General features: G+C 46.0%; 3 protein-coding genes across 4 annotated transcripts in view; 1 reads left to right on the top strand and 2 right to left on the bottom strand.

Moving 5' to 3' along the window:
* The window catches only part of LOC309451822 (poly(U)-specific endoribonuclease-like), a gene marked incomplete at both ends in the record, with an annotated part of 53,106 nt that extends 37,858 nt beyond the window's left edge, over window positions 1-15,248 (top strand). Inside the window, 3 exon segments of the mRNA XM_082075912.1 lie at window positions 14,385-14,581; window positions 14,997-15,011; window positions 15,015-15,248. Of these exon segments, the coding sequence (XP_081932038.1) occupies window positions 14,385-14,581; window positions 14,997-15,011; window positions 15,015-15,248 (446 nt within the window).
* LOC309453033 (lactosylceramide 4-alpha-galactosyltransferase-like) lies at window positions 48-26,303 on the bottom strand. 2 transcript variants are annotated; one of them, XM_082076125.1, is made up of 4 exons: window positions 25,631-26,303; window positions 6,807-7,047; window positions 4,147-4,257; window positions 48-1,814 (listed from the first exon to the last, which is right to left on the bottom strand). In XM_082076125.1, exon 4 carries the CDS (start codon window positions 1,758-1,760, stop codon window positions 678-680), a length of 1,083 nt encoding a protein of 360 aa, XP_081932251.1. In that variant the 5' UTR covers window positions 1,761-1,814; window positions 4,147-4,257; window positions 6,807-7,047; window positions 25,631-26,303; the 3' UTR covers window positions 48-677. The 2 variants fall into 2 exon arrangements, with proteins under 2 accessions (XP_081932251.1, XP_081932252.1); XM_082076126.1 differs by lacking the exons at window positions 6,807-7,047; window positions 25,631-26,303 and adding an exon at window positions 5,385-5,471.
* LOC309451750 (uncharacterized protein) overlaps window positions 14,186-26,759 on the bottom strand; it is a 34,131-nt gene continuing 21,557 nt past the window's right edge. The window contains exons 3-4 of the mRNA XM_082075826.1: window positions 18,897-18,947; window positions 14,186-17,868 (exon numbers count right to left, since the gene is read on the bottom strand). Coding sequence (XP_081931952.1) covers window positions 16,732-17,868; window positions 18,897-18,947 — 1,188 coding nt within the window. The 3' untranslated portion in view covers window positions 14,186-16,731. The remainder of the gene's footprint in view (window positions 17,869-18,896; window positions 18,948-26,759) is intronic.

The following is a 26,759-nucleotide window of genomic DNA, read 5'->3' as shown; positions in this document are numbered from 1 at the left end:
CTTCTTAAAGGAACAACCATTACTTCCTTTGAAGTATTTAACTGGTGTTTTCCTGTTGGCTTCTATTACTTCAGGAGCCCCTGGCTCATCTCCATAAGACTTCAAGTGTGCTTCAGTGAGGCCAACACATATCAGGGCTACCGACTGAGGGTCCTCACTAGCACCCCACCTCTCTAACCTTAGCGTCTCCTCCCATAGCCTGTCACAGATGAGCCTGATATTGTCCCCCTCCCCCATCATGTCTACTTTAAAGCTCTGTCAATGAGCCCAGAGAGATCAAGTGCAAAGACCCTCTTCCTCCTTTGAGAAAGGTGAACCCCACCCAACACCAGCAAACCTGGTACTATTTACAGCATCCAGCTAACGGAAAGTCCAAAATTGTGGTGGTGACATCAGTCATAGAGCCATGTATTAATAGACAGAGTCTGTCCTAGGCACCAATGAACAAGGACACCTTTCCCTGCAGCATCAAGGGCTACTGAAGGACAGCAAGAGAGACCAAATTAAAGTTCTGGTGTATAATTGAGGCATGCATGACCTGAGGCAGATATCAGAATTGGTATAAAAATCACTGAGATCACTGAGCTGTCACACAGAATACCTGCTCTGTGGGCTAGAAACCAACCCTGTGGAAGGCACTCAGTTTCCTTCAGGTTGGAAAACTTTCTTGCAGCAGGTCACATTACAGGTCTTGACTGCTCTTCAGAGTCCTTCTTCATCTGTGCAGATGTGGCAGGGCAGAACTGAGAATACAGCTGAGCCAGCAAAGCCTGGGACATGATCTCTAGCCTTGCATCGTGGCTCAGTTTGTTCCATACGTGCACTGCATAGGTGTTCTTAAGGAGATTGTGAAGCTCCGAGAAGCTGATTGCTTCAAATAATTTCTTCCAGTCCTGCCATGGAATGGGATAAAAAGTCTCAGGGGGCAGAGCACTCACTCCTTTGCAGATCATACCATTCTGGATATTACTGATAGAGCACCACTTCTTGAAGACACGTGTTAGGAGCTGCGGGCCCTGGTGTCCCCAGATCCAGCTTTTGTAGTTATCGACAAAGTCCTGCATGCAAAGTTCCATGAACTCATGCTTGGGTTTGAAGGACAGAAAGGCCCCGTTCAGCATATCCTGAGACTCAATACCAAGGGCATTGGTGAGGTTCTTCAAGTTCTTCAGTACAATGAAGTCTGTGTCCAGGTAGATGCCACCAAATTTCCACATGATGGCAATTCTACAGGCATCGGACAGGACGGGTAAGAAATAAGGTTCCTTCTGGTGCTCAGGCTGTGAGTACCACTCTACCAGAGGTGTTCCTGAGAAAAGCTCTGCCAAGTCCAGGGGCCAGATCTCCATGTTGGGGAAGCAGCTCAGCAATGAGAATGGCCAGTGGCTGGGCAATGAGACATTCCCCTTTGCCAGGCCTTTCATGAGCACCACAACCCGTGTCCCAGGGTGTGCCCGGGCCGCTGACTCCACAGAGCACGTGAACAGGTAACTTGGGTTAATTTGCTCGGAGGTCTCCACAAAAAACACATCCCCTGGGGAAGGAGGGGGCCCAACAGGAATGGTGTGGGGGGGAGAAGTCAAAAACTGTTTGCACCTGTTTTGTGTAGACAAGCCATAGAGCTGGCCCTCAGCATCCTTCCCAGTTCTCTGGTAGAATACAACAGAGGCAATGAGCAGAAATGAAATGGTGAGGATAAACAGAGCCCCAGGCCTGCGGCTCGGCAGCACTGTGGTCAGTTTTTGCAGGTAGCTGGACATCCTGGGCAGTCTCGCTCCCGTCAAAGCCTGCTCTCCCAGCACAACCGTTGTGATCTGAAGGGGAGGAAAGAAGAAAAAGACATTGACAGGCAAGGCAGCAGACCATGAGCCTTGGGAAAGTGCCACAGTAGAGGAGAACTCTCCTTCCTTCACCCCAACTTAAACTCTGCCTTTTTGTCATTCTTGAAACAGTCTTCTGGCTTCTCTATATTGTCACAGGACCTTCAGGTCCCACATCAGAAGCTACTGCCCAACTCTGGATCCCTCTCATCCAATCACAAAAGAAGGACAAGTCTCTCCTCTCAGCATATCAGATACCAAGTCTGATCTTCAGTTCTCTCAATGTACAATTTCCATGTATATTATCCATTTAAGTTGTGCTTGCCAATTGGAATGATATGCAGCATTCGACACACAAATGGCACACCTGCATGGTTGTGCACCACAAACTCTGGGAACAGCATATGAGACCTTATCTAACATATTCTAGAATATCAGGTCATTCTGAACATGAAACATGTGCAAAGATCCCTAAGACAAGGAAATAGGAATGCTCCTTCTGAATGTTCCTGGGGCTCTATCAACAGACATTGTGTACAACTGCTGCCCTGATGGGAGTTTTTCTTGTGCTGAGAGTTCTTTCTACTGTTACACAACTTTCCCCAAAACCAAATGAATGCTAAAACCCTGATGCTGTCATCAGTTCCTACCAAGAGGCCTCAGTCTCCCAGGCTGTTGAACCAGCAGCTGCTGCCTTTTGAAATCAGATGCCCTCCCCACTACAGAGAGCATAGCTCACTTTCAGTGGCACTGTAGCATAGCAGAATGGATGGACAGTGAGAGGGGAATTGACACAGGGCAGCTTTGATGGCAGATGCAAATGATAAGGAGAAGAACTGCCCAGGTAAAGTGAGTTTCAAGGCTGTTTCATAACTTTGCCCCCCTTCCAAGTCCTCACTTCTGCCTCCACTGACAGATAGTGTTTGCTAACCCTATTGTTATCAACCTAGGATACAAAAGACATGCTGGCTGTCACTTGCCCAACTCTGCCACTTGAATCACCTGGTGAAGGATATGCAGTCCTCGCTCCACCCTACCCTACCCTTACTTCTTCTCTTCCTCCTGCAGAAGGGAGGGGTGGAGATGAAGAGATTAGTAACAAGGGAGCAGTTAAAACATAAGTAATTTTAGCTACATTCTCAGCATTAGCATCAGCATTTCTGCCCTTACCTTCCCTGAAGTGAAGGACAGCAGAAGCAACATCTCCTGGATCCACCACTGGGTCCCAAACATCAGTGCGCCAAAGCATGCATAGAAGCAGCAAGGAGGACTGTGGCATTTAGGACAAGAGGCAACAGCTCAATTTGCACCGGGAGAGGTTTAGACAGAACATTAGGAAAAATTTAGTCACTAAGAGAGTTCTAAAGCATTGGAACAGGCTGCCCAGGAAAGTGGTTGAGTCACTGTCCCTGGAGATACTGAAAAGACACATAGATGTGACACTTAGGGACATGGTTTAGTGGTGGACTTGGCACTTTCGGGATTACAGTCGGACTCAATGATCTTAAAAGTCTTTTCAAACCAAAATGATTTTATGATCGTAAGATTTATCCTGCCTCTCTCCGCTCCATTTCCAAATCCAAATCCCCATGCTCCAGGTCAGACAGCTTCAGGAAACAGCAAAAAGCTTTAATCTTTAACCAAACAGCCAGTGAACAGGACAGAAAATCCAGCTGACACGATGCCATTTGCCTTTTGCCCCACTCCTGGTTACTGCAACTGGGTTACAGACTAATCTCTCCATGTAGCCAGAAAATGACTTTTGAGCTGCACTGTGGGGTTTCCAAATGCAACAGCACGGAGCCACCGCTCTCCAGGAGGCACTGGGCTTTGGGGACAGAGGAGAGGCAGCCAATACACAAATAATCAGGTCTGGATTCCCAGAACATTTTCTTCTCCTGCAGAGAATTGACAGCAAAAAAACCCATTTTGCTTTTTGCATAGCTATCTCCCACTCTCTCCACACCATAGCCTGTTGAATCCCATCAATCATTTTTAGCTTGGTAAGCTATAGAGGAGAAAGCAGGTCCAGGCTTAAGGGAACAGAGCCTTTGGCTGAAGAGACGGCACGGAAGCGCAGCTCTGATCTAACAGTGAGCAAGCTGCAATGTTACATGCGCATTTTCAGTAAGAGGAGGAACTTCCACCGCAAGCACACTTCTATGTATTCAGAAGTACATTGCTGCTTTTGTAGCGGATAAGAGGACATTTTTGATGCTGCATTAGCCAGTCCATTTGTTTCACAAAACAAACACAGGAAATCTATCTCTCTACCTTCCTCCGAAATCGCAAGTGCCATTGCACAGCAATGGCAAATACTACTCACCAGTCCCTGCTTTCAAGACACCACAGAAGTCACCACTCAGCTGGACCAGGCTTTCAAGAGGTCGGTGTTTCTCAGAGCACCTATAATTCTATGAGCTGGCAATTCCTTTTTCTGAAAAGAAATGGTGAGAGACAGACTCTGAACACATGGAGGAAACAGGCAGTTCAATGTGGATGTGACATCATACTTTCAGTTCATACAGTGGCTGATATAAGGTTCCTGCAGCTGTGCTGTGAGGAAACCATCTAATTAGAAATGCACCACCAAAAACTAACAAGCAAACAAACAAACAAACAAACAAGAAGCAAATCAAAACCCAATTATTGCTACACATTAAGCTTTATACTGTGGTGGGAAACCAGTTGCTGTTTTGTGTTCTACTCTTTGCGAAGAATCCCTGGTACTCACACTGCTTGGGTGGCTGCCACGAGAACTGAGCTGAGAGATTCATAGAGCTGCCTCCTCCCATCCCAGCACTCCATTCCTGAAGGCTCCTTTGAACGTACACTCTTTTGACCAGTTAATAAACTCATCCATTTGGAAATACTCCCTCTTATGCCTGATGCTTCATTCAATGAGGTGTCCCTCATTTTATGATGGACTTCCCCTTGTCCCTGTACTCAGTGGCAGCTGACCTTCCCTTACGGAAGACACACTGACACAATCATAAAATACCACCTTTATCCATACAGCCACTAAGTTTAGAACTTAGTGCAGTTCTACTCAGTTGCCTACAACAAATGCCAAGCCTATTACTCTGAAGCTTCCCAAACCCCTCCCCCCTCCCCAAATCCTTCCAAGCGCTGCAGCACCACGGACAGACTCAGATGATGCCAACACTGGGGAAGCTCTTTGGAAAGCACCTGAAGCTCTTCCCAGCCCTTTCATCCACGGCGCTCTCCAGGCATCAGGTCACGCCCCAATAATCACTGAAGGATTCGGTTTGGAAGGTGCCTTTGGAGATCATTTGCACAACCACTCGGCTCACAGCAGAGTCACCTACAGCGGGTTGCTCAGGACCGTGTCTGGGGACAGAGGCTCCACAGCCTCTCTGGGAAAACTGTTGCAGTGTTGTACCACCACCATATTTCAATTTGTGGCCATTGTGTCTCATTCTGTCACTGGATTCTACAGAGACGAGTCTGGCTTGTCTTCTTTACCCCACCCACCTCCATTCAGCTCTTTATACACTTTCACAAGATATCTCCCAAACCTGCTCTTCTCTGAGAAAAAATTACCAGAGCGCTCTCAGCCTCTCTTCCTATGGCACGTACTCCAGTCTCCTTCTCATCTTACTGGACTTTTGCTGGACTTAGTCCAGAATGATCGCCAAGTGGATTTAACTCCATTCATCAAAACTCTTTGGGCCCAGCCATCTGGTGGTTTTTTACCCTGCAAAGAGTTTCGGTTTGCTTCAAACTGATCTCTGAATTCCCTTTCAATCTCTCATCTCCTACTGAACTTCTCCCTCTCTAGCGGGCTTCCTGTTCCTTCTGCAGTTGGAAAAAGAAAATAACAACTTTGGTAGCCTTAATATATTTTGTTAATTGTTTTTCAAACAATGTGTTCTATAGCCTAAGGGTGTTTTCCTACTCATCTTGCCAGACTTTATGCACCTACCTCATTTTCCCTCTGCACATAGATTCCACTTTGTGAAGTGTATTTCCTTGTTTGTCTTACCTCTGCCAACACACTGCAGAGCCATGGCAGCTGCTATTTGGCTCCATCATTATACATACATTTAAAGGTTAAGACCTCGGCTTGAGCTGTAATGGCAGGGTGCAGCTGAAGTGACTCCCTCTGTAGTGTTCTCTTCTGGACTATGCCTATTCAGCTGAGTTCCAGGCACGGTGGCAAAGAACGTACCAGAGAGACCACAGCCCAAGTGCACACAGGGAATGGTCAGAAATACTTGAGAGAGATGAACCTAAAGTACATAAGAAGACCAGAGTGCTGGTGTTCACAAATGGCATATCCAGACAGAGCACGTGGAGAGCTTTGTTGTTCCTCTTCTCTCCTGCTGGGGACAAACCAGCCCTAGGCAGACCTACGCTGCCAACATGTATATGATTAAGGCAGGTAACTGCTCTTTCCCCCAAGAAGGGCTCTTAACCTGCTTTGCACCACAGCCTTCCTGGACTACACTTTTGGAGGTGGGGGGTGAAGAGGGCAGAAGAAACAAGCAGAGCATCACTACTTACTGTGCATCCTAGATCCCCCCAAACACAAGAGCTCCTGGCACAGCAGTGCTCTCAGCTAGCCCAGAGAAAACAGCTTTTCTGCATGATAACTAGCAGATTGCTCAGCCTTGCCAACCAACACCTCTCAGAACAAAACTGAACATCTTGGCAGACAAAAGTAATAGGAAAAACGGTGTTTATTTTTTTTACCACAAGACAAAGGGGAAAAGGCAAAATGCTGCTTTGGTTTGATTCTCTCCTTATCAAACCTCAGAATATTGACTCTACAGGGAAAAAAGAAAATAGGAAAAAACAGAAAAAAAACACTCCACTTATTCAAAAAAGGATTTTCCTAGAATAAGCAGTGGTACCTCAAGTCACATCACTGCAGTGGATCCCACACATTCCCATAATCAGTTCATGCTATTGCCACAGTAGAGTGTCCTGTTGGGCTTTTATGACCACCAACCACCATTTTACCATCTCTGGTATGTGCCGGATTTTGCACCTGGGACACGGCAACCCCGGCTGTACGAGAGGCTGGAGAGCAGCTCTGCAGAGAGGTATCTGGGGTTTCTGGTTGACAGCAAGTTGAAAATGATCCAACAGTGTCCCTGGCAGCTAAGAGGGCCACCTGTGTCCTGGGTGCATCCAGCACAGCATTGCCAGCCGGGCAAGGGAGGTGATTGTCCCGCTCTGCTCTGCACTGATGCGGCCTCACCTGGAGCACTGGGTGCAGTTCTGGGTGACACAGGATAAAAAGGACATAAAGCTACTGGAGGGTGTCCAGAGGAGGCCATGAAGATGGTGAAGGATTTGGAGGGGGAAACCGTATGGGGATTGGCTGAAGCCACTTAGTTTGTTCAGCCTGGTGGAGACTGAGGGGAGACCTCATGGCAGCTACAGCTTCCTCACAAAGGGAGGAGGAGGGGCAGGCACTGATCTCTTCTCTCTGATGACCAATGACAGAACCCAAGGGAATGGCAGGAAGATGTGTCAGGGGAGGTTTAGGTTGGACATTAGGAAAAGGTTCTTCCCCCAGAGGGTGGTGGAGCACTGGAACAAGCTCCCCAGGGAGGTGTCACGGCCCCAAGCCTGACAGTCTTCAAGAAGAGACTGGACAAGGCCCTCAGACACATGGTGTGAACTGTGGCTTATCCTGTGCAGGAACAGGAGTTGGACTCAACAATCCTTGTGGGTCCCTTCCAACTCAGGACATTCTATGGTAGTGGTTTCTAGCCCACCAAGATTTCTGTTATTTAGCCCAAAGAGCCCAAAAGGAGGAACCAGTAGAAGGAGAAATCATGCCTCACTGACCACACACCAGGCCAGGCCTGACAATTGTGCAGCTCCTTCTAAAGAAAGCAGTGAAAAAACCCCACAGCGTAGTCACAGTGAGAGTAGGGGGTGAAAACAGCATTCGTTTATACCACTGAGTGTGTTGAAGAATGCTTATACACTCAGGAAGATATGCTGTTGCCCCACAAAGTCTTCGTTCTTTAAGATGCTCAATGTTGGGAGAACTGCAGACTTTCAAAATCTTGAATACCTCCAGGATGTACCATAAGCTGGGCAGGACAAAGAGGCAGCACTACATATATACACACACGTGTGCCCACCACTGCAGGGGTGTTTCCGCAGCTTCTTCATTCCAGAGTAGTTACTTGTGCACAGGCCTCACACCCGGCCCAACTCACAGGCAGGTAGCTTTCGATCACAGCAGCACTGGGCTCCGATCAACACCGGACAGCTCAGCTCTAAGCTGTGAACACCCTCCTTAAACCCCTATGGCCATGTTCCCTGAAGGACAGGGAACTGTTTTGTAAAAGTGATGGGCAATTTGTCTTTCGCATTTTTACCATCAAAGAAGAGACAAATAAACCTGAGACAAACAGAGAAAAGTTGCATGCACCGTCTTTCACATTTTTGACCATTGCCTTGGCTAAACTTAGCAAATGTCACATTGTCTGTGGTTGACCTGGGGCACAGAAGAGACCTCAGACAACTGCAGATCTAGAAATCATTTGAGTCACGCTCAGAGGACTGATGTTCACAAATGGCATATCCAGACAGAACATGTGGAGGGTGTTGTTGTTCCTCTTCTCTCGTACTGGGGGTGGGGAGGAGGAAGGGCAGAAGCAACAGGGAGAACACAGGGATAAAAGAGACATTTTTAAAGAAATACTGTCCAGAAAGAGTTTTACAAGATGACTATGTAAGCTACTAAACAAGCTATTTGCTTTGGGAGGGATTGGTTGGGACAACAAAAAGTAGAGAGAAAGTCCCTAACAATATTGTGGTAGCCCTGGGCAGAGGGATGATGGATTTTCTGTAGAGGTGGCATTTACCAAAATACACGCTTGCTAACATGTAAGTATATGATATACCAGATATGTGGAACAACGTATACAAAAATACTGACAAGCCCCTAATATCTCACATACATTGGATGTTCAACAGACAGCAGACTCCTATCTGCCACTGGTAGTTATTTCCAAAGTAAAAACCCTATTAAACATAATATGGTGGTACTCAAAGAGGTAGGATAAGCTGATGAAGAGAGGGTCCAGAACCCAGGAGAAAAGCAATCCAGTAAAGTTAGGTCAGTCCAAGGTAACATGAATGTAGATGGTGCTTGAAGTTTGGAAAACACCTCCAGTTCTGTTCTGTGAACTTGCCAACTTGCCCATCCTGTTCTCCTGTTCTTTGGGCAACAAGCTCTCAAGGAGTTAAGCGCAGATTGCTGATGTTTTTCAGCATTCTCCTCTTAGGCTATATGAGTTCCATCCCACAGTTAAATAGACAATTCTGGGGAAAAAAGGATTGCTCAATCATCTGGGAAGAAAAAAAAAGAAAAAAAATAACAACAACAAACAAAAAGGTGGCACAGTTTTCTACTTTCTGTTTCTTTCCATATGGAGTTCTAAACTCCAGCAGTTTCTCAGCCAGCCACAAAGTGCAGTCCGGGGCAAGAAAGGCACATAAAATCTTGCTGTTCTGCATCTAGACTCTTCTCCCACGATTTGATTAATGCCCTCTTTTCTTCTAGGACTTCTACTCCCTCCCTGACAACAACAGGGGAGGTGCCCATCTGGCTCACTTTTGAGCTTTCTGAGAAGGAGACTCCTTGAGAAGGGGACTCTACAACCTCTCTGGGCAGCCTGTTCCAGTTCTCTGACACCCTCCAAGTGAAGAAGTTTCTCCTCATTTTCAGATGGAACCTTCTATGTTTCAGCCTGTGCCTGTTGCCCCTCATCCTATTGAAAGGAGTCTGATCCCATCATCCTGACACCCACCCTTGAGATATTTATAAACATTGATGAGATCCCCTTTCAGCCTTCTCTTCTCCAGGCTGAACAGACTCAGCTCTCTCAGTCTCTCTACATAAGAAAGGTGCTCTAGGCCCTCAGTCATCTTTGTGGCCCACCACTGGACTCCCTCCAGTAATTCCTTCTCCTTCTTAAACTGGGGAGCCCAGAACTGGACACAGTACTCCAGATGTGGCCTTACCAGCACAGAGTAGAGGGGGAGGAGAACCTCCCTTAACCTGCTGGTCACACTCTTACTGCACTCCAGGATACCATTAGCCTTCTTGGCCACAAGAGCACATTGTTGACTCATGATCAGCATGTTGTGCACCAGAACTCCCAAGTCCTTCTCTGCAATGCTGCTTTCCAGCAGGTCTGCCCCTAACCTGTACTGGTGCCTGGAGTTATTCCTTTCCAGGTGCAGGACCCTACACTTGCTCTTGTTAAACTTCATCAGGTTCTTCTCTGCCCAGTCCTTCAGGCTGTCCAGGTCTCACTGAATGGAAGCACAGCCTTCTGGTGTGTCAGCCCTTCCACCCAGTTTGGTATCGTCAGTAAATTGCTCAAATGCACTCAGTTTCTTCATCCAGGTCACTGATGAACAGGTTGAACAGGATTGGACCTAACTCTGACCCTAGGGGAACTCCACTAACTACAGGCCTCCAACCAGACTCTGCACTGTTGATCACAACCCTCTGAGCTCTGCCATCCAACCAGTTCACGATCCATCTCAGAACTGAAGATGCCTCACATCAAGGCTGCCATGTCAGAAGATTTTTTGTGACTTTACCACTATGTTTGTTTGCTCTTTCTGCTAGAGACCATGGAGTTTGCCACTGGCAGAAGAATGCAGTGAATATCTCCCTCCTGGCCAGACTAGAAGGAGAAGACCTAAGAGTTATCAGTTAGGAGGTTCAGAGTTGGGCTTGAAGGTGCCATTGTTCACTCTGGGAGAACCACTTGTTAAAATTATGGCAAGTTACTCAAGTGGCTGTTTGAAAGAAATGCCCACTGTGGAAAAATTTCTGCACTTCTTTTCCTGAGAACATGGTATGCACATGGGATCCTCCTGAATGAAACACCACCATCTTCATTTTTATTTCAGTGCATGGAAAACTGCAGGAAGGCTTATTAAAAAGAACTCTGTCAAAATATACTCTAAAATAACCGTAGGGAAGGCTCAAGTTTCCTTACAGGCTACCTGCATTCTTAGGATATGAACATGAACAGTAGGCTCTATGGTTTTTAAAGCAGTGCTGACCAGCTCTCCTCGTGACAAGGTACTATCTAGAAGACAGCGTGATGTTAGAGGACCCTAGAAGTGACCTGCAGGAAGGCAGGAAGGCCTTAAATCATGAACTTTCTAAAGTTTTCAGTGAGATGTGTGATGTGGATGTTAACCACCTTTTGCCTGGGGAAGACTACACAATTGATTTGCAGGCAACCAGCTGCTAAGTCACATGAGGATTTGGGGCAGCATGGTACTGCAAGAAAAGATGTCTGCAAACCCACTGTCTGCAAACCTGCCATCTGCTAGAGAGTTGCCTATGACTGGTCATCTCCACAGCTGGCATAGGCAGGACTTCCTAATGACAAAGAATCACTTAGGAGAGGGAACAGTACAGAGAACACATCAATGGTCCACACTGCCTGGACATTGGTTACCAGTGGAGTCTCCCAGGTCTCTGTCTTGAGCCCTACAGCATTTAATACATTTATCAGTGGCCTGGAAGAGGATCTAGACTGCGACCTTTCCAGTTTTGCAGATGACAGGAAACTGTGGTGATGAAGTTGGTGTGATCAAGTGCAGGGCTTCTGTTCAGCTGGACCTCAGCAGGTGGGAGGAGAAGACTAAGGAAGGAACATCATGAAATTCAACAAGGACAAATGCCACCAGAACGGGATGCCCAGAGAAGCTGTGAAAAGTTCTTTCTGGAGGTTTTCAAGACCCAGCAAGATGACACCTGGAGCAATATAGTCTGAGTTCAGTGCTGACCACACTTTGAACAGGATTAGAGATGTACTGAGCTCCCCTCCATCCAGGATGTTTCTGTGTGAGTACGACCACTTGTGCATATGGCCTGGGTGACTTGCCTCAAGGAGAAGGGTAGATAGGTCCCAGGTCATTCTTGGGCCAATAAGGAAGGAATCAGAGGAATTGCTGGGTGTCTCCTGGAGAGCATGGAATAGCACTGAGGTGTGGGTGAGGATGGTGTCAGGTTTGCTGCTACCAGTCCCTGGGAACTGTGAAGGAGGAGTGGGTACCAGATTAAACAAGCAGCCATTTTACTCCTTACCAGCTCAGCATAGTGCAAACATAACTATATGTTGTGGCCACAAATTGCAGCAGGCCACTGAATATCCAGTATCCAATTTTGTACTCACACAAGTGCCCAAACACTTCATTTCAATGTTGCTTCATCCTGTATAATTTTCTGTTGCTGATAAACTTGAAAAAGAGATACCTACATCAGGTCAAAATGTTTGTGGGGAAATCTTCTCCCATATGGATTTTCCATTTCTCACAAGAAGGCTCTAGTTACCCCTTGCCTACCTTAACAAAGTGCTACTCATCTTCTCTTTCCTTGAGAATGCCTTTTTCGGAACAGAAACTTGAAAATTGCCAGAAAAGTCTACTTTCCATTTTGGATGTGCTTCTTGGTAACATTGATTGAGGTGCCCTTAAACATGGCCAACCAGAAGTCTGAAAATTTCGGAGCACCCGGATGCCCCAGTTCAAAGCTGGTGGAGCTGCACAGAACTGTCTTTGCACCTCCCTGGCACTGGGGCAATGGCTGGGGCTGTGGTTATGAAGTCAAAAAGAGGAAACAAAGGCTGATACTAAGGAGTGGGGTTGCTTAAGCATGATCTCAGAGGTGAGGAGAATTAGACTGGCTAGGCTGGAGAGTAGGGACTTGGGAGAGAAACAACCCCTCTGCTGCACTGCATGGCCTCAAATGCAGGGGATCTGTGGGTTACAAATGCACAGAGAAAGAAGGTGCCCCGTTCTCCTTTTTATTTATTTGTGGTGTGGTGGGAGGGAAACTTGGCTCTACATTACTTCTGTTTATCATTTGTGATGTATATAGCATAGTACATGGTTCATGACCAGCATCTCTGAAAATGAGTCAAGAGAGAAATTTCAGGCTCCTACAGTGTTAAAGGTTCTGTTGGTTTGGGGTTTTTTTTGTTTGTTTGTTTTTTGTGTGTGTGTGTGTGTGTGTGGTGGTGGTGGTGGTGTTGTTGTTGCTGTTGCTGTTGTTGTTGCTGTTTATGCCGGCTGTCCTCCTGTAATGTCTTCTCTCATTTTGTAGGAAGGCCAATTCTATCAAAGCATCCTGATAGCATTCTTTTCATTCTTATAAAGGCAGACACTGTCTCCTCTAAGGACATCTTTCTTCTTTAATTGTTTTACTCTGGTCTTTCTACTAGGCAAAAGCAGGTGCCACATAGCAATGTGACAGTGCTGTTTAGGACAGCACCGCCGGACACTTATTTCACTAAATAAATGAAGAATGCTTGAAGAGCATAAAAGCTTTTGCAAGTGAGACCCATATTTTGGTTAATGGTGGAAATGACGTGAAGAATCCATGTTGTTTTTTATGTGTTAGCCTAAAACATAACAACATATGTAGTGTGGATGTGGTGGGGATCATCATGCTACATGTCATTTGAAGGCAGTTTCCACAACATCTGCCTGAAGGTTACCGGTACCCTCAGAACATCCTTTTATGCCTTAGCCAAAATATTAATTTCTCTGTGGTTCTTCCAGTACAAAATGAAATGGTTAAGACTCTTGTCATTGCCTTGATGTTATTCCATGTATTGAAAAAGATGCCAAAGTCATCTTTCCTCCTTTGCTCACAGCTTCTAGCCCATTCAGATAGCACTAGGTCCACAGCTACTTCTTGCATTTCCATTGGGGGCTATAGCATAGACCACATTCAGAAGCCTATGCTTGTAGTTTTGGTGGTCAGATATAATTTGTTTTGGTAGAAGGTCATCATATCTTCAGCAGCTGGTTCCATAAGGAAGCCCAGTAGTGAGCTGTTTACCTCAAAAACAAGTGCAACACTCACCTGGCCTTGAGTCACCTCTAGACTGACACCCAACAGTGTACCTGAGAATGACACCTGACATATAAAGGAATGTCTTTCCCTGAGGGCTGCCAAGGCGCATTATATGGCATCTTTTTATGATGGCACTCACAGATATGCTTAAGCATGTGGCCTGTTCATTAGGATGTGCCTGCTGAAAGCTTCTCTTTTTCTGCAGCCTTTATTTCCTTGTTTGAGAACTGTGAGACACCTACTGGTATAGCAGAAGTAGTGACACCAGAAGAAACAGTTGAAAACAATTGCTTCCTTGATGCTATCTTAGCAACATGAAGGCGCCTTTTTTGTCCCTAATCAGAGGCCTTCAACCACAGATATTCATACACTTTTCTTCCCACCACATCATCCACTTTTCTAATCTGCACTTTATCAGTTTGTCCATGACTGTTAAGGGGGACAGTGTCAGAAGCTTTGCTAAAATCCAGATACGCAGCAGTGATGCATCTGTGGCATTTATTAGTAACGTTCATCATCAAACACCAATTTAGACTTCGTGGCTAAATTTCATTGCATGTTTTGTGCAAAGTAAGAAAGAAAACACAACACCATCCAGACAAACAAAATAACTGCTCACAAATCAAGATAACCAGCTTGTGTATCTTCTTGCCTTTTACTTCTGCCAGTTTGAACTATTGATACACATAAAAGACCTACAAATTCTTCTTTGGTTTATTACAGACCTGATTCTTTCTGTTTTGAACGTACTTTTGTTGGAGAAACACAGCACGGTAAACAGATCTTAGGTTTGCACAACTGGGTACAATCTTACCTTCAGGAAAAGCACAGTCAAATTGACCACCAGGGATATGTTGCTCGGAAGAACAAAACCAGGGTAAGAACAAGCAGGGTGCCTTTGCAAATAAGACAAAAAGATATAGAGCTAAAAGCTGTGGTAATGAGTTAAGGCCTAATGATGAAATCATAGGCTCAACTGCTTTGAATCTAATTTGCCCAGCTGTACATAAGAAGAAGACATACTAGCATGCCCTCAAGTCCATTCTTTTTTCACAAAAACTTTTTTAAAATGTAGAGCCAGTGTTTACAGAATTGCAAGACTGATGGAGCTTGAGATAAATGATCATGTATGCTTCAGAGAGCAGGGAAAAGGCTGTATTCCAGCTATAGCACACTGGCACAGCAAGGATAACTGAATCTTGCAACACTCTCAAAAATCTCGGGTTCAAAAGCGTGTGTTTCTGGTCACAGCTGTGTTGGAATTTTTTCTGTTGTTTTGCTTCTGCTTTCAGCTGGACAAAGATGACTGAGTTTTGAGCATCCAGTTCAGATGGAATGGCCTGGTCCGGCCAGTTGGAAGCACCTTTATTGGTGTCAGCCCGGAGGTCGAATTTGTCCATTACACTGTCATTTTCCTGCTGGCTGAGGAAAGAGCCACATGTGAGACAGTGAAGATAGAGGTATATGAGCTACAGATAGTTGTTTGCTGCCATGGGCACCACATTGGAACAGCATATCTGGTACTCCTCAGCACTCCTCAGTGAAGATTAGTAGTTAGAGTGTTCAGGAAAGTTTTTTTTGTCAGGGGGGACATGGGACCAGACGCCAGAATAAGTTAATGTGTTGTTTCACATGACTCATTTTTAGTAGAAAATGGATGACTCACTCCCTTTCAGTTTGCAGTGGTGTGTTTCATCAATAGTGTGCCATGGCTCAGTGTCTGACAAACCTGGAAACATACTGCTGCTCATATTAAAGGCTGGATCAAACTTACGTCAGCCTTCCTTTTTGCATGGTAACACTGCACTTTTCAGCACATAAAGGAATTCAGGAAAATGACATATTAAAATTTAATTAATTTCAAATGCATCTTACAATTACAGTGCCCTGGACATGCAGGAAGCACGTTCCGATGTGAGAATGGCCATCAGATCAACAGCAGGTCTACCACTGCATCAGATTTGCCCAGGTTTTTTAAAAGCCGCAGCTGGCTTTCTCTCACCTAATGTTAAAAGTCCCTGATATAGACACCTCTGTTCCTATTACAGGCAGTGATGCCTGCAGCCACTTAGCTGCTTGTGTAATCAGCATTAGGGTTAGACAAATGCATGACTAGATCCGTGGTGACAATAAAAAGATGTCACTGGAGACACGGGTTCTGATCCTGGGCCTGGTCACTGGTTCTTCTGCAAACATTGGTGTTTGCCTGTGTTCTTCCACAATGTGTTCAGTACTTGAAAGGAAGATAATGATTTTCCTTCTCACACTATTGCAGGAACAGGTAAACACTGAGATCCTCTGAGTGTGTGACAATGACTGGTTAGATACTCACATGCGACAAAGATTTCTGCAACAATACTAGGATCTTTACCCACACTGGTAAAAGAACTGCTTTTGTCTATTTGTTTCTCTGAAGAGAAGCAGAAAATCAGCCTATTGCTATGGAATATGAAACAATAGAAAAGATAATTTGAAACAAAGTGTCTTTGGAAAGCAAGAAAATCTTTACACAGAGCCGAGTGCGATTTTAAAACGTTTTCCATTTCTTAAGGTCATTTTCATATACTCCCCATATATTTCACCAGCTGTAAGAATCTTTACCACTGGGGGAATTTGGTCCTAAACTCGTCTAAACTGTGTCCTATAGCACTGGCTGGCATTCATTTACATATTTAGAAACATTACACACAGCAAGGAAAGGGTTCCTACAGATGTTGACACTACACAAGAGGCATTTCAGACCTGACACAACAAAGAGAAGAGACATAGTGGAGCAACTGATAGGCACCAGTGAACGAGATCACCCTTCCCTGCAGCATCAAGGGCTACTGAAGGACAGCAAGAGAGACCAAATCCAACTTCTGGTGTATAATTGAGGCATGTATTATCTGAGGCAGATATTAGAATTAGTATAAAAATCACTGAGATCACTGAGCTGTCACACAGAATACCTGCTCTGTGGGCTAGAAACCAACTCTGTGGAAGGCACTCAGTTTCCTTCAGGTTGGAAAACTTCCCTGCAGCAAGTCACATTACAGTCTTTGACTGCTCTTCAGAGTCCTTCTTCATCTGTGCAGATGTGGCAGGGCAGAACTGAGAATACAGCTGAGCCAGCAAAGCCTGGGACATGATCTCTAGCCTTGCGTCATGGCTCAGTTTGTTCCATACGTGCACCGCATAGGTGTTCTTAAGGAGATTGTGAAGCTCCGAGGAGCTGATTGCTTCAAATAATTTCTTCCAGTCCTGCCATGGAATGGGATAAAGAGCCTCAGGGGGCAGAGCACTCACTCCTTTGCAGATCATACCATTCTGGATATTACTGATGGAGCACAACTTTTTGAAGACACGTGTTAAGAGTTCTGGGCCCTGGTGTGCCCAGATCCACCCATTGTAGTTGTCCACAAAGTCCTGCATGCAAAGTTCCATGAACTCATGCTTCGGTTTGAAAGACAAGAAGGCTCCATTCAGTACATCCTGAGACTGGAGCCCGAGGGCATTGGTGAGGTTGTTCAAGTTCTTCAGCACAATGAAGTCTGTGTCCAGGTAGATGCCACCGAATTTCCACATGATGGTAATTCTGCAGGCGTCAGACAGGACGGGTAAGAAATAAGGTTCCTTCTGGTGCTCAGGCTGTGAGTACCACTTTGCCAGAGGTGTTCCTGAGAAAAGCTCTGCCAAGTCCAGGGGCCGGATCTCCACGTTAGGGAAGTGGCTCAGCAATGAGAATGCCCAGTGGCTGGGCAATGAGACATTCCCCTTTGCCAGGCCTTTCATGAGCACCACAACCCGTGTCCCAGGGTGTGCCCGGGCCGCTGATTCCACAGAGCATGTGAACAGGTAACTTGGGTTAATTCGCTCGGAGGTCTCCACAAAAAACACATCCCCTGCGGAAGGAGGGGGCCCAACAGCAATGGTGTGGGGGGGAGAAGTCAAAAACTCTTCAGACCTGTTCTGTGTAGGCGAGCTGTAGAGCTGGCCTTCAGCGTCCTTCCCAGTTCTCTGGTAGAACATAACAGAGGCAATGAGCAGAAATGAAATGGTGAGGATAAACAGAGCCCCAGGCCTGTGGCTCGGCAGCACTGTGGTCAGTTTTTGCAGGTAGTTGGACATCCTGGGCAGTCTCGCTCCCGTCAAAGCCTGCTCTCCCAGCACAACCGTTGTGATCTGAAGGGGAGGAAAGAAGAAAAAGACATTGACAGGCAAGGCAGCAGACCATGAGCCTTGGGAAAGTGCCACGGTAGAGGAGAACTCTCCTTCCTTCACCCCAACTTAAACTATGCATTTTGTCATTCCTGAAACAGTCTTCTGGCTTCTCTATATTGTCACAGGACCTTCAGGTCCCACATCAGAAGCTACTGCCCAACTCTGGATCCCTCTCATCCAATCACAAAAGAAGGACAAGTCTCTCCTCTCAGCATATCAGATACCAAGTCTGATCTTCAGTTCTCTCAATGTACATTTTCCGTGTATATTATCCATGTAAGTTGTGCTTGCCAATTTGAATGATATGCAGCATTCGACACACAAATGACACACCTGCATGGTTGTGCACCACAAACTCTGGGAACAGCATATGAGACCTTATCTAACATATTCTAGAATATCAGGTCATTCTGAACATGAAACATGTGCAAAGATCCCTAAGACAAGGTAATAGGAATGCTCCTTCTGAATGTTCCTGGGGCTCTATCAACAGACATTGTGTACAACTGCTGCCCTGATGGGAGTTTTTCTTGTGCTGAGAGTTCTTTCTACTGTTACACAACTTTCCCCAAAACCAAATGAATACTAAAACCCTGATGCTGTCATCAGTTCCTACCAAGAGGCCTCAGTCTCCCAGGCTGTTGAACCAGCAGTTGCTGCCTTTTGAAATCAGATGCCCTCCCCACTACAGAGAGCCTAGCTCACTGTAGCATAGCAGAATGGATGGATAGCGGGAGGGGAATTGATACAAAGCAACTTTGATGGCAGATGCAAATGATAAGGACAAGAACTGCCAAGGTAAGGAGACGAGGCTGCACTGGGAAGTGGTTGAGTCACTATCCCTGGAGATACTGAAAAGACACATAGATGTGACACTTAGGGACATGGTTTAATGGTGGACCTGGCACTCTTGGATTTGCAGTCAGACTCGATGATCCTACAGGTCTTTTCCAAACAAAATTATTCTATGATCGTAAGATTTATCCCACCTCTCTCCGCTCCATTTCCAAATCCAAATCCCCATGCTCCAGGACAGACAGCTTCAGGAAACAGCAAAAAGCTTTAATCTTTAACCAAACAGACAGTGAACAGGACAGAAAATCCAGCTGACACGATGCCATTTGCCTTTTGCCCCACTCCTGGTTACTGCAACTGGGTTACAGACTAATCTCTCCATGTAGCCAGAAAATGACTTTTGAGCTGCACTGTGGGGTTTCCAAATGCAACAGCACGGAGCCACCGCTCTCCAGGAGGCACTGGGCTTTGGGGACAGAGGAGAGGCAGCCAATACACAAATAATCAGCTCTGGATTCCCAGAACATTTTCTTCTCCTGCAGAGAATTGACAGCAAAAAAAACCATTTTGCTTTTTGCATAGCTATCTCCCACTCTCTCCACACCATAGCCTGTTGAATCCCATCAATCATTTTTAGCTTGGTAAGCTATAGAGGAGAAAGCAGGTCCAGGCTTAAGGGAACAGAGCCTTTGGCTGAAGAGACGGCACGGAAGCGCAGCTCTGATCTAACAGTGAGCAAGCTGCAATGTTACATGCGCATTTTCAGTAAGAGGAGGAACTTCCACCGCAAGCACACTTCTATATATTCAGAAGTACGTTGCTGCTTTTGTAGCGGATAAGAGGACATTTTTGATGCTGCATTAGCCAGTCCATTTGTTTCACAAAACAAACACAGGAAATCTATCTCTCTACCTTCCTCCGAAATCGCAAGTGCCATTGCACAGCAATGGCAAATACTACTCACCAGTCCCTGCTTTCAAGACACCACAGAAGTCACCACTCAGCTGGACCAGGCTTTCAAGAGGTCGGTGTTTCTCAGAGCACCTATAATTCTATGAGCTGGCAATTCCTTTTTCTGAAAAGAAATGGTGAGAGACAGACTCTGAACACATGGAGGAAACAGGCAGATCAATGTGGATATGACATCATACTTTCAGTTCATACAGTGGCTGATATAAGGTTCCTGCAGCTGTGCTGTGAGGAAACCATCTAATTAGAAATGCACCACCAAAAACTAACAAGCAAACAAACAAACAAACAAACAAGAAGGAAATCAAAACCCTATTGTTGCTAACACATTAAGCTTTATACTGTGGTGGGAAACCAGTTGCTGTTTTGTCTACTACTCTTTGCGAAGAATCCCTGGTACTCACACTGCTTGGGTGGCTGCCACGAGAACTGAGCTGAGAGATTCATAGAGCTGCCTCCTCCCATCCCAGCACTCCATTCCTGAAGGCTCCTTTGAACGTACACTCTTTTGACCAGTTAATAAACTCATCCATTTGGAAATACTCCCTCTTATGCCTGATGCTTCATTCAATGAGGTGTCCCTCATTTTATGATGGACTTCCCCTTGTCCCTGTACTCAGTGGCAGCTGACCTTCCCTTACGGAAGACACACTGACACAATCATAAAATACCACCTTTATCCATACAGCCACTAAGTTTAGAACTTAGTGCAGTTCTACTCAGTTGCCTACAACAAATGCCAAGCCTATTACTCTGAAGCTTCCCAAACCCCTCCCCCCTCCCCAAATCCTTCCAAGCGCTGCAGCACCACGGACAGACTCAGATGATGCCAACACTGGGGAAGCTCTTTGGAAAGCACCTGAAGCTCTTCCCAGCCCTTTCATCCACGGCACTCTCCAGGCATCAGGTCACGCCCCAATAATCACTGAAGGATTCGGTTTGGAAGGTGCCTTTGGAGATCATTTGTACAACCACTCAGCTCACAGCAGAGTCACCTAGAGTGGGTTGCTCAGGACCGTGTCTGGGGACAGAGGCTCCACAGCCTCTCTGGGAAAACTGTTGCAGTGTTGTACCACCACCATATTTCAATTTGTGCCCATTGTGTCTCATTCTGTCACTGGATTCCACAGAGACGAGTCTGGCTTGTCTTCTTTACCCCACCCACCTCCATTCAGCTCTTTATACACTTTCACAAGATATCTCCCAAACCTGCTCTTCTATGAGAAAAAATTACCAGAGCGCTCTCAGCCTCTCTTCCTATGGCACGTACTCCAGTCTCCTTCTCATCTTACTGGACTTTTGCTGGACTTAGTCCAGAATGATCGCCAAGTAGATTTAACTCCATTCATCAAAACTCTTTGGGCCCAGCCATCTGGTGGTTTTTTACCCTGCAAAGAGTTTCGGTTTGCTTCAAACTGATCTCTGAATTCCCTTTCAATCTCTCATCTCCTACTGAACTTCACCCTTCCAACTCAGGACATTCTATGGTAGTGGTTTCTAGCCCACCAAGATTTCTGTTATTTAGCCCAAAGAGCCCAAAAGGAGGAACCAGTAGAAGGAGAAATCATGCCTCACTGACCACACACCAGGCCAGGCCTGACAATTGTGCAGCTCCTTCTAAAGAAAGGAGCGGGTTGCTCAGGACCATGTCTGGGGACAGAGGCTCCACAGCCTCTCTGGGAAAACTGTTGCAGTGTTGTACCACCACCATATTTCAATTTGTGCCCATTGTGTCTCATTCTGTCACTGGATTCTACAGAGAAGAGTCTGGCTTGTCTTCTTTACCCCACCCACCTCCAATCAGCTGTTTATACACTTTCACAAGACATCTCCCAAACCTGCTCTTCTATGAGAAAAAAATACCAGAGCTCTCTCAGCCTCTCTTCCTATGGCACGTACTCCAGTCTCCTTCTCATCTTACTGGACTTTTGCTGGACTTGCTCCAGTATGTCCGTGTCTCACTTTAACTGGGAAGTCCAGAATGGGACACACTACTCCAGATCTGTGTCACCCACACTGAGGGCAAGGATTGCTTTCCTTGACTTTGCAGGTAATGCTCTATGTAACGCAGCCCAGCACAGATCCCTGGAGTGTACCACCAGTTACTGGCCTCCACCTGGACTTTGTGTCACTCATCACATTGCTTCCAGTCCAGAAGTTGTCAGCTCTCCAATCCACCTCACTGTGTTTATTCAGTCCACTCTTCATCAGTATTTCTACAAGGCTGTTATGGAGACTGTGTCAAAAGCCTTACTAAAGTTACCATCAACAATACCCGGTGTTCTTTCCCTGTCCACTGAGCTGATCATTTCATCATAGGAGGCTGCCATTTTAGCCAGGTATGAGTTCACCTTTGTAAATGTATGCCACCTACTCCTAATCACCTTCTTATTGTTAATATATTTGCTGATGACTTCCAGGAGGATTTCCTTCATCACCTTCTCAGTCTCACAATGACATCAGTCAGCTCCTGCAGCACTTGGTGATGCCTGCCATCAGATTCCATCATCTGTTTGTTCAGTCAGTCCTGATATGTTTTCCATGGACATGGTGATGTGCAAGAGGGTGTGGCATTTGTGGCCCACAAGGAGGTAGTGTAGAGAAACATCCCCATGTTCCTCTTACCTGTAGCCAGGTGCAGAAATTAATTTTCATAGTGTTACAGAATTGTTTAGTTTGGAAAAGAACTTTAAGATCATCAAGTCCAACTATTGACCAAGCACTGCCAAGTCCACCACTAAACCATGTCTCTAAGCACCACATCTACAGATCTTTTAATTACCTCCAAGGATGGTGTCACAACCACTTACCTGGAAAGCCTATTCCAAGGCCTGACAACCCTTGCTGTGAATAAATTTTTCCTAATATCCAATGTGAACCTCCCTGGTGCAAATTGAGGCTGTTTCCTCTCATCCTATCACTTGCTACATGGGAGAAGAGACCAACACACACCTTGCTACAAAGTCCTTTCTGGTAGTTGTTGAGAGCCATTAGGTCTCTCCTCAGCCTCTCGTTCTCCAGGCTAAACAACCCCAGTTCCCTCAGCCACTCTTCATAAGACTCGTGCTCCAAACCTCTTACCAGATTCATCACCCTCCTCTGAACTCTCTACAGCACCTCAATGTCTTTCTTATAGTAAGGGGCCCAAAACTGAACAGAGTATTCAAGGTGGGGCCTCACCAGCATTGAGTACAAAGGGACAATCACTTCCCTAGTCCTCCTGGCCACACTATTCCTGATACAAGCCAGAATGCTGTTGGCCTTTTTGGCCACCTGGGCACACTGCTGGCTCATATTCAGCCAGCTGTCAATCAACATCGCCAGATCCTTTTCCCCCAGGCAGCTTTCCAGTCACTCTTCCCGAAGCCTGTACCGTTGCATGGGGCTGTTGTGACCCAAGTGCAGGACCCAGCACTTGGCCTTCTTGAACCTCATGCCACTGCCCTCAGCCCATCTATCCAGCCTGTCCAGATACTTCTGTAGAGCCTTCCTACCCTGGAGCAGATCAAGAGTCCCATCCAAATTGGTGTCACTTGCAAACTTATTGAGGATGTTCTCAATCCTCTCATCCAGATCATTGATAAAGGTATTAAATAGAACTGGCCCCAGTACTGAGCACTGGGGAACACCACTCGTGACTGGTCACCAAGTGGATTTGACTCCATTCACCATAACATTTTGGGCCCAGCCCTCCAGACAGTTTTTATACCCAGCAAAGAGTTTTGTTTTACTTCAAACTGCTCTCTGAATTCCCTTTCAATCTCTCATCTCCTGCTGACCTTCTCCCTCTCTAGCGGGCTTCCTGTTCCTTCTGCAGTTGGAAAAAGAAAATAACAACTTTGGTAGCCTTAATATATTTTGTTAATTGTTTTTCAAACAATGTTTTCTATGGCCTAAGGGTGTTTTCCTATTCATCTTGCCAGACTTTATGCACCTACCTCATTTTCCCTCTGCACATAGATTTGTGAAGAGTACTTCCTTACTTCTCCTACCTCTACCAACACACTGCAAAGCTATGGAAGCTGCTATTTGGCTCCATCATTATACACACATTTAAAGGTCAAGATCTCAGCTTGAGCTGTAATGGCACTACGCTCTGTAGTGTTCTCTTCTGGACTATGCCTATTCATCTGAGTTTCAGGCATGGTGGCAAAGAATGTACCAGAGAGACCACAGCCCAAGTGCACACAGGGAATGGTCAGAAATACTTGAGAGAGATGAACTTAAAGTACATAAGAAGACCAGAGTGCTGGTGTTCACAAATGGCATATCCAGACAGAGCACGTGGAGAGCTTTGTTGTTCCTCTTCTCTCCTGCTGGGGACAAACCAGCCCTAGGCAGACCTCCGCTGCCAACACGTATATGATTAAGGCAGGTAACTGCTCTTTCCCCCAAGAAGGGCTCTTAACCTGCTTTGCACCACAGCCTTCCTGGACTACACCTTTGGAGGTGGGGGTGAAGAGGGGAGAAGAAACAAGCAGAGCATCAAAACTTACTGTGCATCCTAGATCCCCTCAAACACAAGAGCTCCTGGCACAGCAGTGCTCTCAGCTAGCCCAGAGAAAACAATCATAATTCATTTTCTTCCCAGGAGACTAGGTCCAGGATTACACTACTGATCCTTCCTTACTTCTCTTCTCTTGTACTCTCCAATTCTGCATCTCTAGACCCCATCCCTGGCCTCTCCCCTTGATGTACTGCACACCTGCATACCAGCTAACCTCCAGGAGCTCAAGGACAAAGGAGACGGGGCAAGAAACAGCTAGAGCCTCCTCACCACTTCCCATCATCCTTGGCTACATACCAGCAATTGAAGAAAGTACAGAAAACTATTTTACATCACAAGAGAAAACTGTTTCTCTGGCTATTGACTCCAGACCCCACCAGTTCTTTTGCAGCCTCTCAGAATACTCCCCTGGGCTCCAGAGTCTTGAGATCAAGCTCTGAAAGGCAGGTGGGACAGTGAATGCCTGTAGCACAAGCTTTCCACTTTTAGGTCTACAGGAGCACAGACACAGTCACTACTAAGGGAGGCTGTAGCCCATTGCCCAGGGAATAACCAACACAATTTCTCATGGAGTTTCCTGTTCCACACCATCCAAGCTTTCCAAGTGAAACTAAAATGCTTTGCTTCAGATAGATTGCAGGTCATGAATGATGGGGCGATAGCTGGTTGGATTAGGAATCAGTACCACACACTGTACTTTCCTCTGTTCCCTCCGCTCAAGTACCAAAGATGCCATGTAGTCCCACCAAGCCTTCTTTCCACGTGTCCTTATGTTCAACTTGTCCCATGTTCATTCCACACTCCTAATTGTAATGAGTCACTTCAGGATACAACCTTAAAATGCTTTTCTGCATGATAACTAGCAGATTGCTCAGCCCTGCCAACCAACACCTCTCAGAACAAAACTGAACATTTTGGCAGACAAAAGTAATAGGAAAAACCGTGTTTGTTTTTTTTTTACCACAAGACAAAGGGGAAAAGGCAAAATGCTGCTTTGGTTTGATTCTCTCCTTATCAAACCTCAGAATATTGACTCTACAGAAACAGAAAAAAAAACACTCCACTTATTCAAAAAAGGATTTTCCTAGAATAAGCAGTGGTACCTCAAGTCACATCACTGCAGTGGATCCCACACATTCCCATAATCAGTTCATGCTATTGCCACAGTAGAGTGTCCTGTTGGGCTTTTATGACCACCAACCACCATTTTACCATCTCTGGTATGTGCCAGATTTTGCACCTGGGACATGGCAACCCTGGCTGTATGATAGGCTGGAGAGCAGCTCTGCAGAGAAGGATCTGGGGGTTCTGGTTGACAGCAAGTTGAAAATGATCCAGCAGTGTCCCTGGCAGCCCAGAGGGCCACCTGTGTCCTGGGTGCATCCAGCACAGCATTGCCAGCTGGGCAGGGAGGTGATTGTCCCGCTCTGCTCTGCACTGATGCAGCCTCACCTGGAGCACTGTGTGCAGGTCTGGGTGACACAGGATAAAAAGGACATAAAGAAATCATGCCTCACTGACCACACACCAGGCCAGGCCTGACAATTGTGCAGCTCCTTCTAAAGAAAGCAGTGAAAAAAACCCCACAGTGTAGTCACAGTGAGAGTAGGGGGTGAAAACAGCATTCGTTTATACCACTGAGTGTGTTGAAGAATGCTTATACACTCAGGAAGATATGCTGTTGCCCCACAAAGTCTTCGTTCTTTAAGATGCTCAATGTTGGGAGAACTGCAGACTTTCAAAATCTTGAATACCTCCAGGATGTACCATAAGCTGGGCAGGACAAAGAGGCAGCACTACATATATACACACACGTGTGCCCACCACTGCAGGGGTGTTTCCGCAGCTTCTTCATTCCAGAGTAGTTACTTGTGCACAGGCCTCACACCCGGCCCAACTCACAGGCAGGTAGCTTTCGATCACAGCAGCACTGGGCTCCGATCAACACCGGACAGCTCAGCTCCATGTTCCCTGAAGGACAGGGAACTGTTTTGTAAAAGTGATGGGCAATTTGTCTTTCGCATTTTTACCATCAAAGAAGAGACAAATAAACCTGAGACAAACAGAGAAACGTTGCATGCACAGTCTTTCACATTTTTGACCATTGCCTTGGCTAAACTTGGCAAATTTCACATTGTCTGTGATTGACCTGGGGCACAGAAGAGACCTCAGACAACTGCAGATCTAGAAATCACGCTCAGAGGACTTGTAGGAAGCACCACAGGAATGAGCTGTCTCTTTGAGGCAGGTGACATTGGAGATCTGACCAATGCATGGTCATCAAAGAGGCCTTTGGACCACCCCATTGCTGTTCCTAGGCGTAAGAAAAGAAGGCACACTGGAGGCAGGGAAGATTGTGCATGGAGATCATAATCTCCTAGCAGCATAGGAGAGGGCATGATCAATGTTCTGCTCATCTGCATTAACCATATCATAGTCCCAAGCTCACATGCCTCAGTCATCCCCTTAGAGTGTGGTGGGGACCAGATGTAGAGATGCTGAAGGTTTTGGCCTTATTCTTGTTTCTCACTGCTCTCTCTCCATTATTTTCCAACAGGAACCGTAAAACCATCAATACATC

This window comes from Streptopelia decaocto, assembly GCF_964273445.1.
Source record: "Streptopelia decaocto genome assembly, chromosome: 1".
NCBI classification, from domain to species: Eukaryota; Metazoa; Chordata; class Aves; order Columbiformes; family Columbidae; genus Streptopelia; species Streptopelia decaocto.
This window is presented reverse-complemented; position numbering and strand designations above follow the sequence as displayed.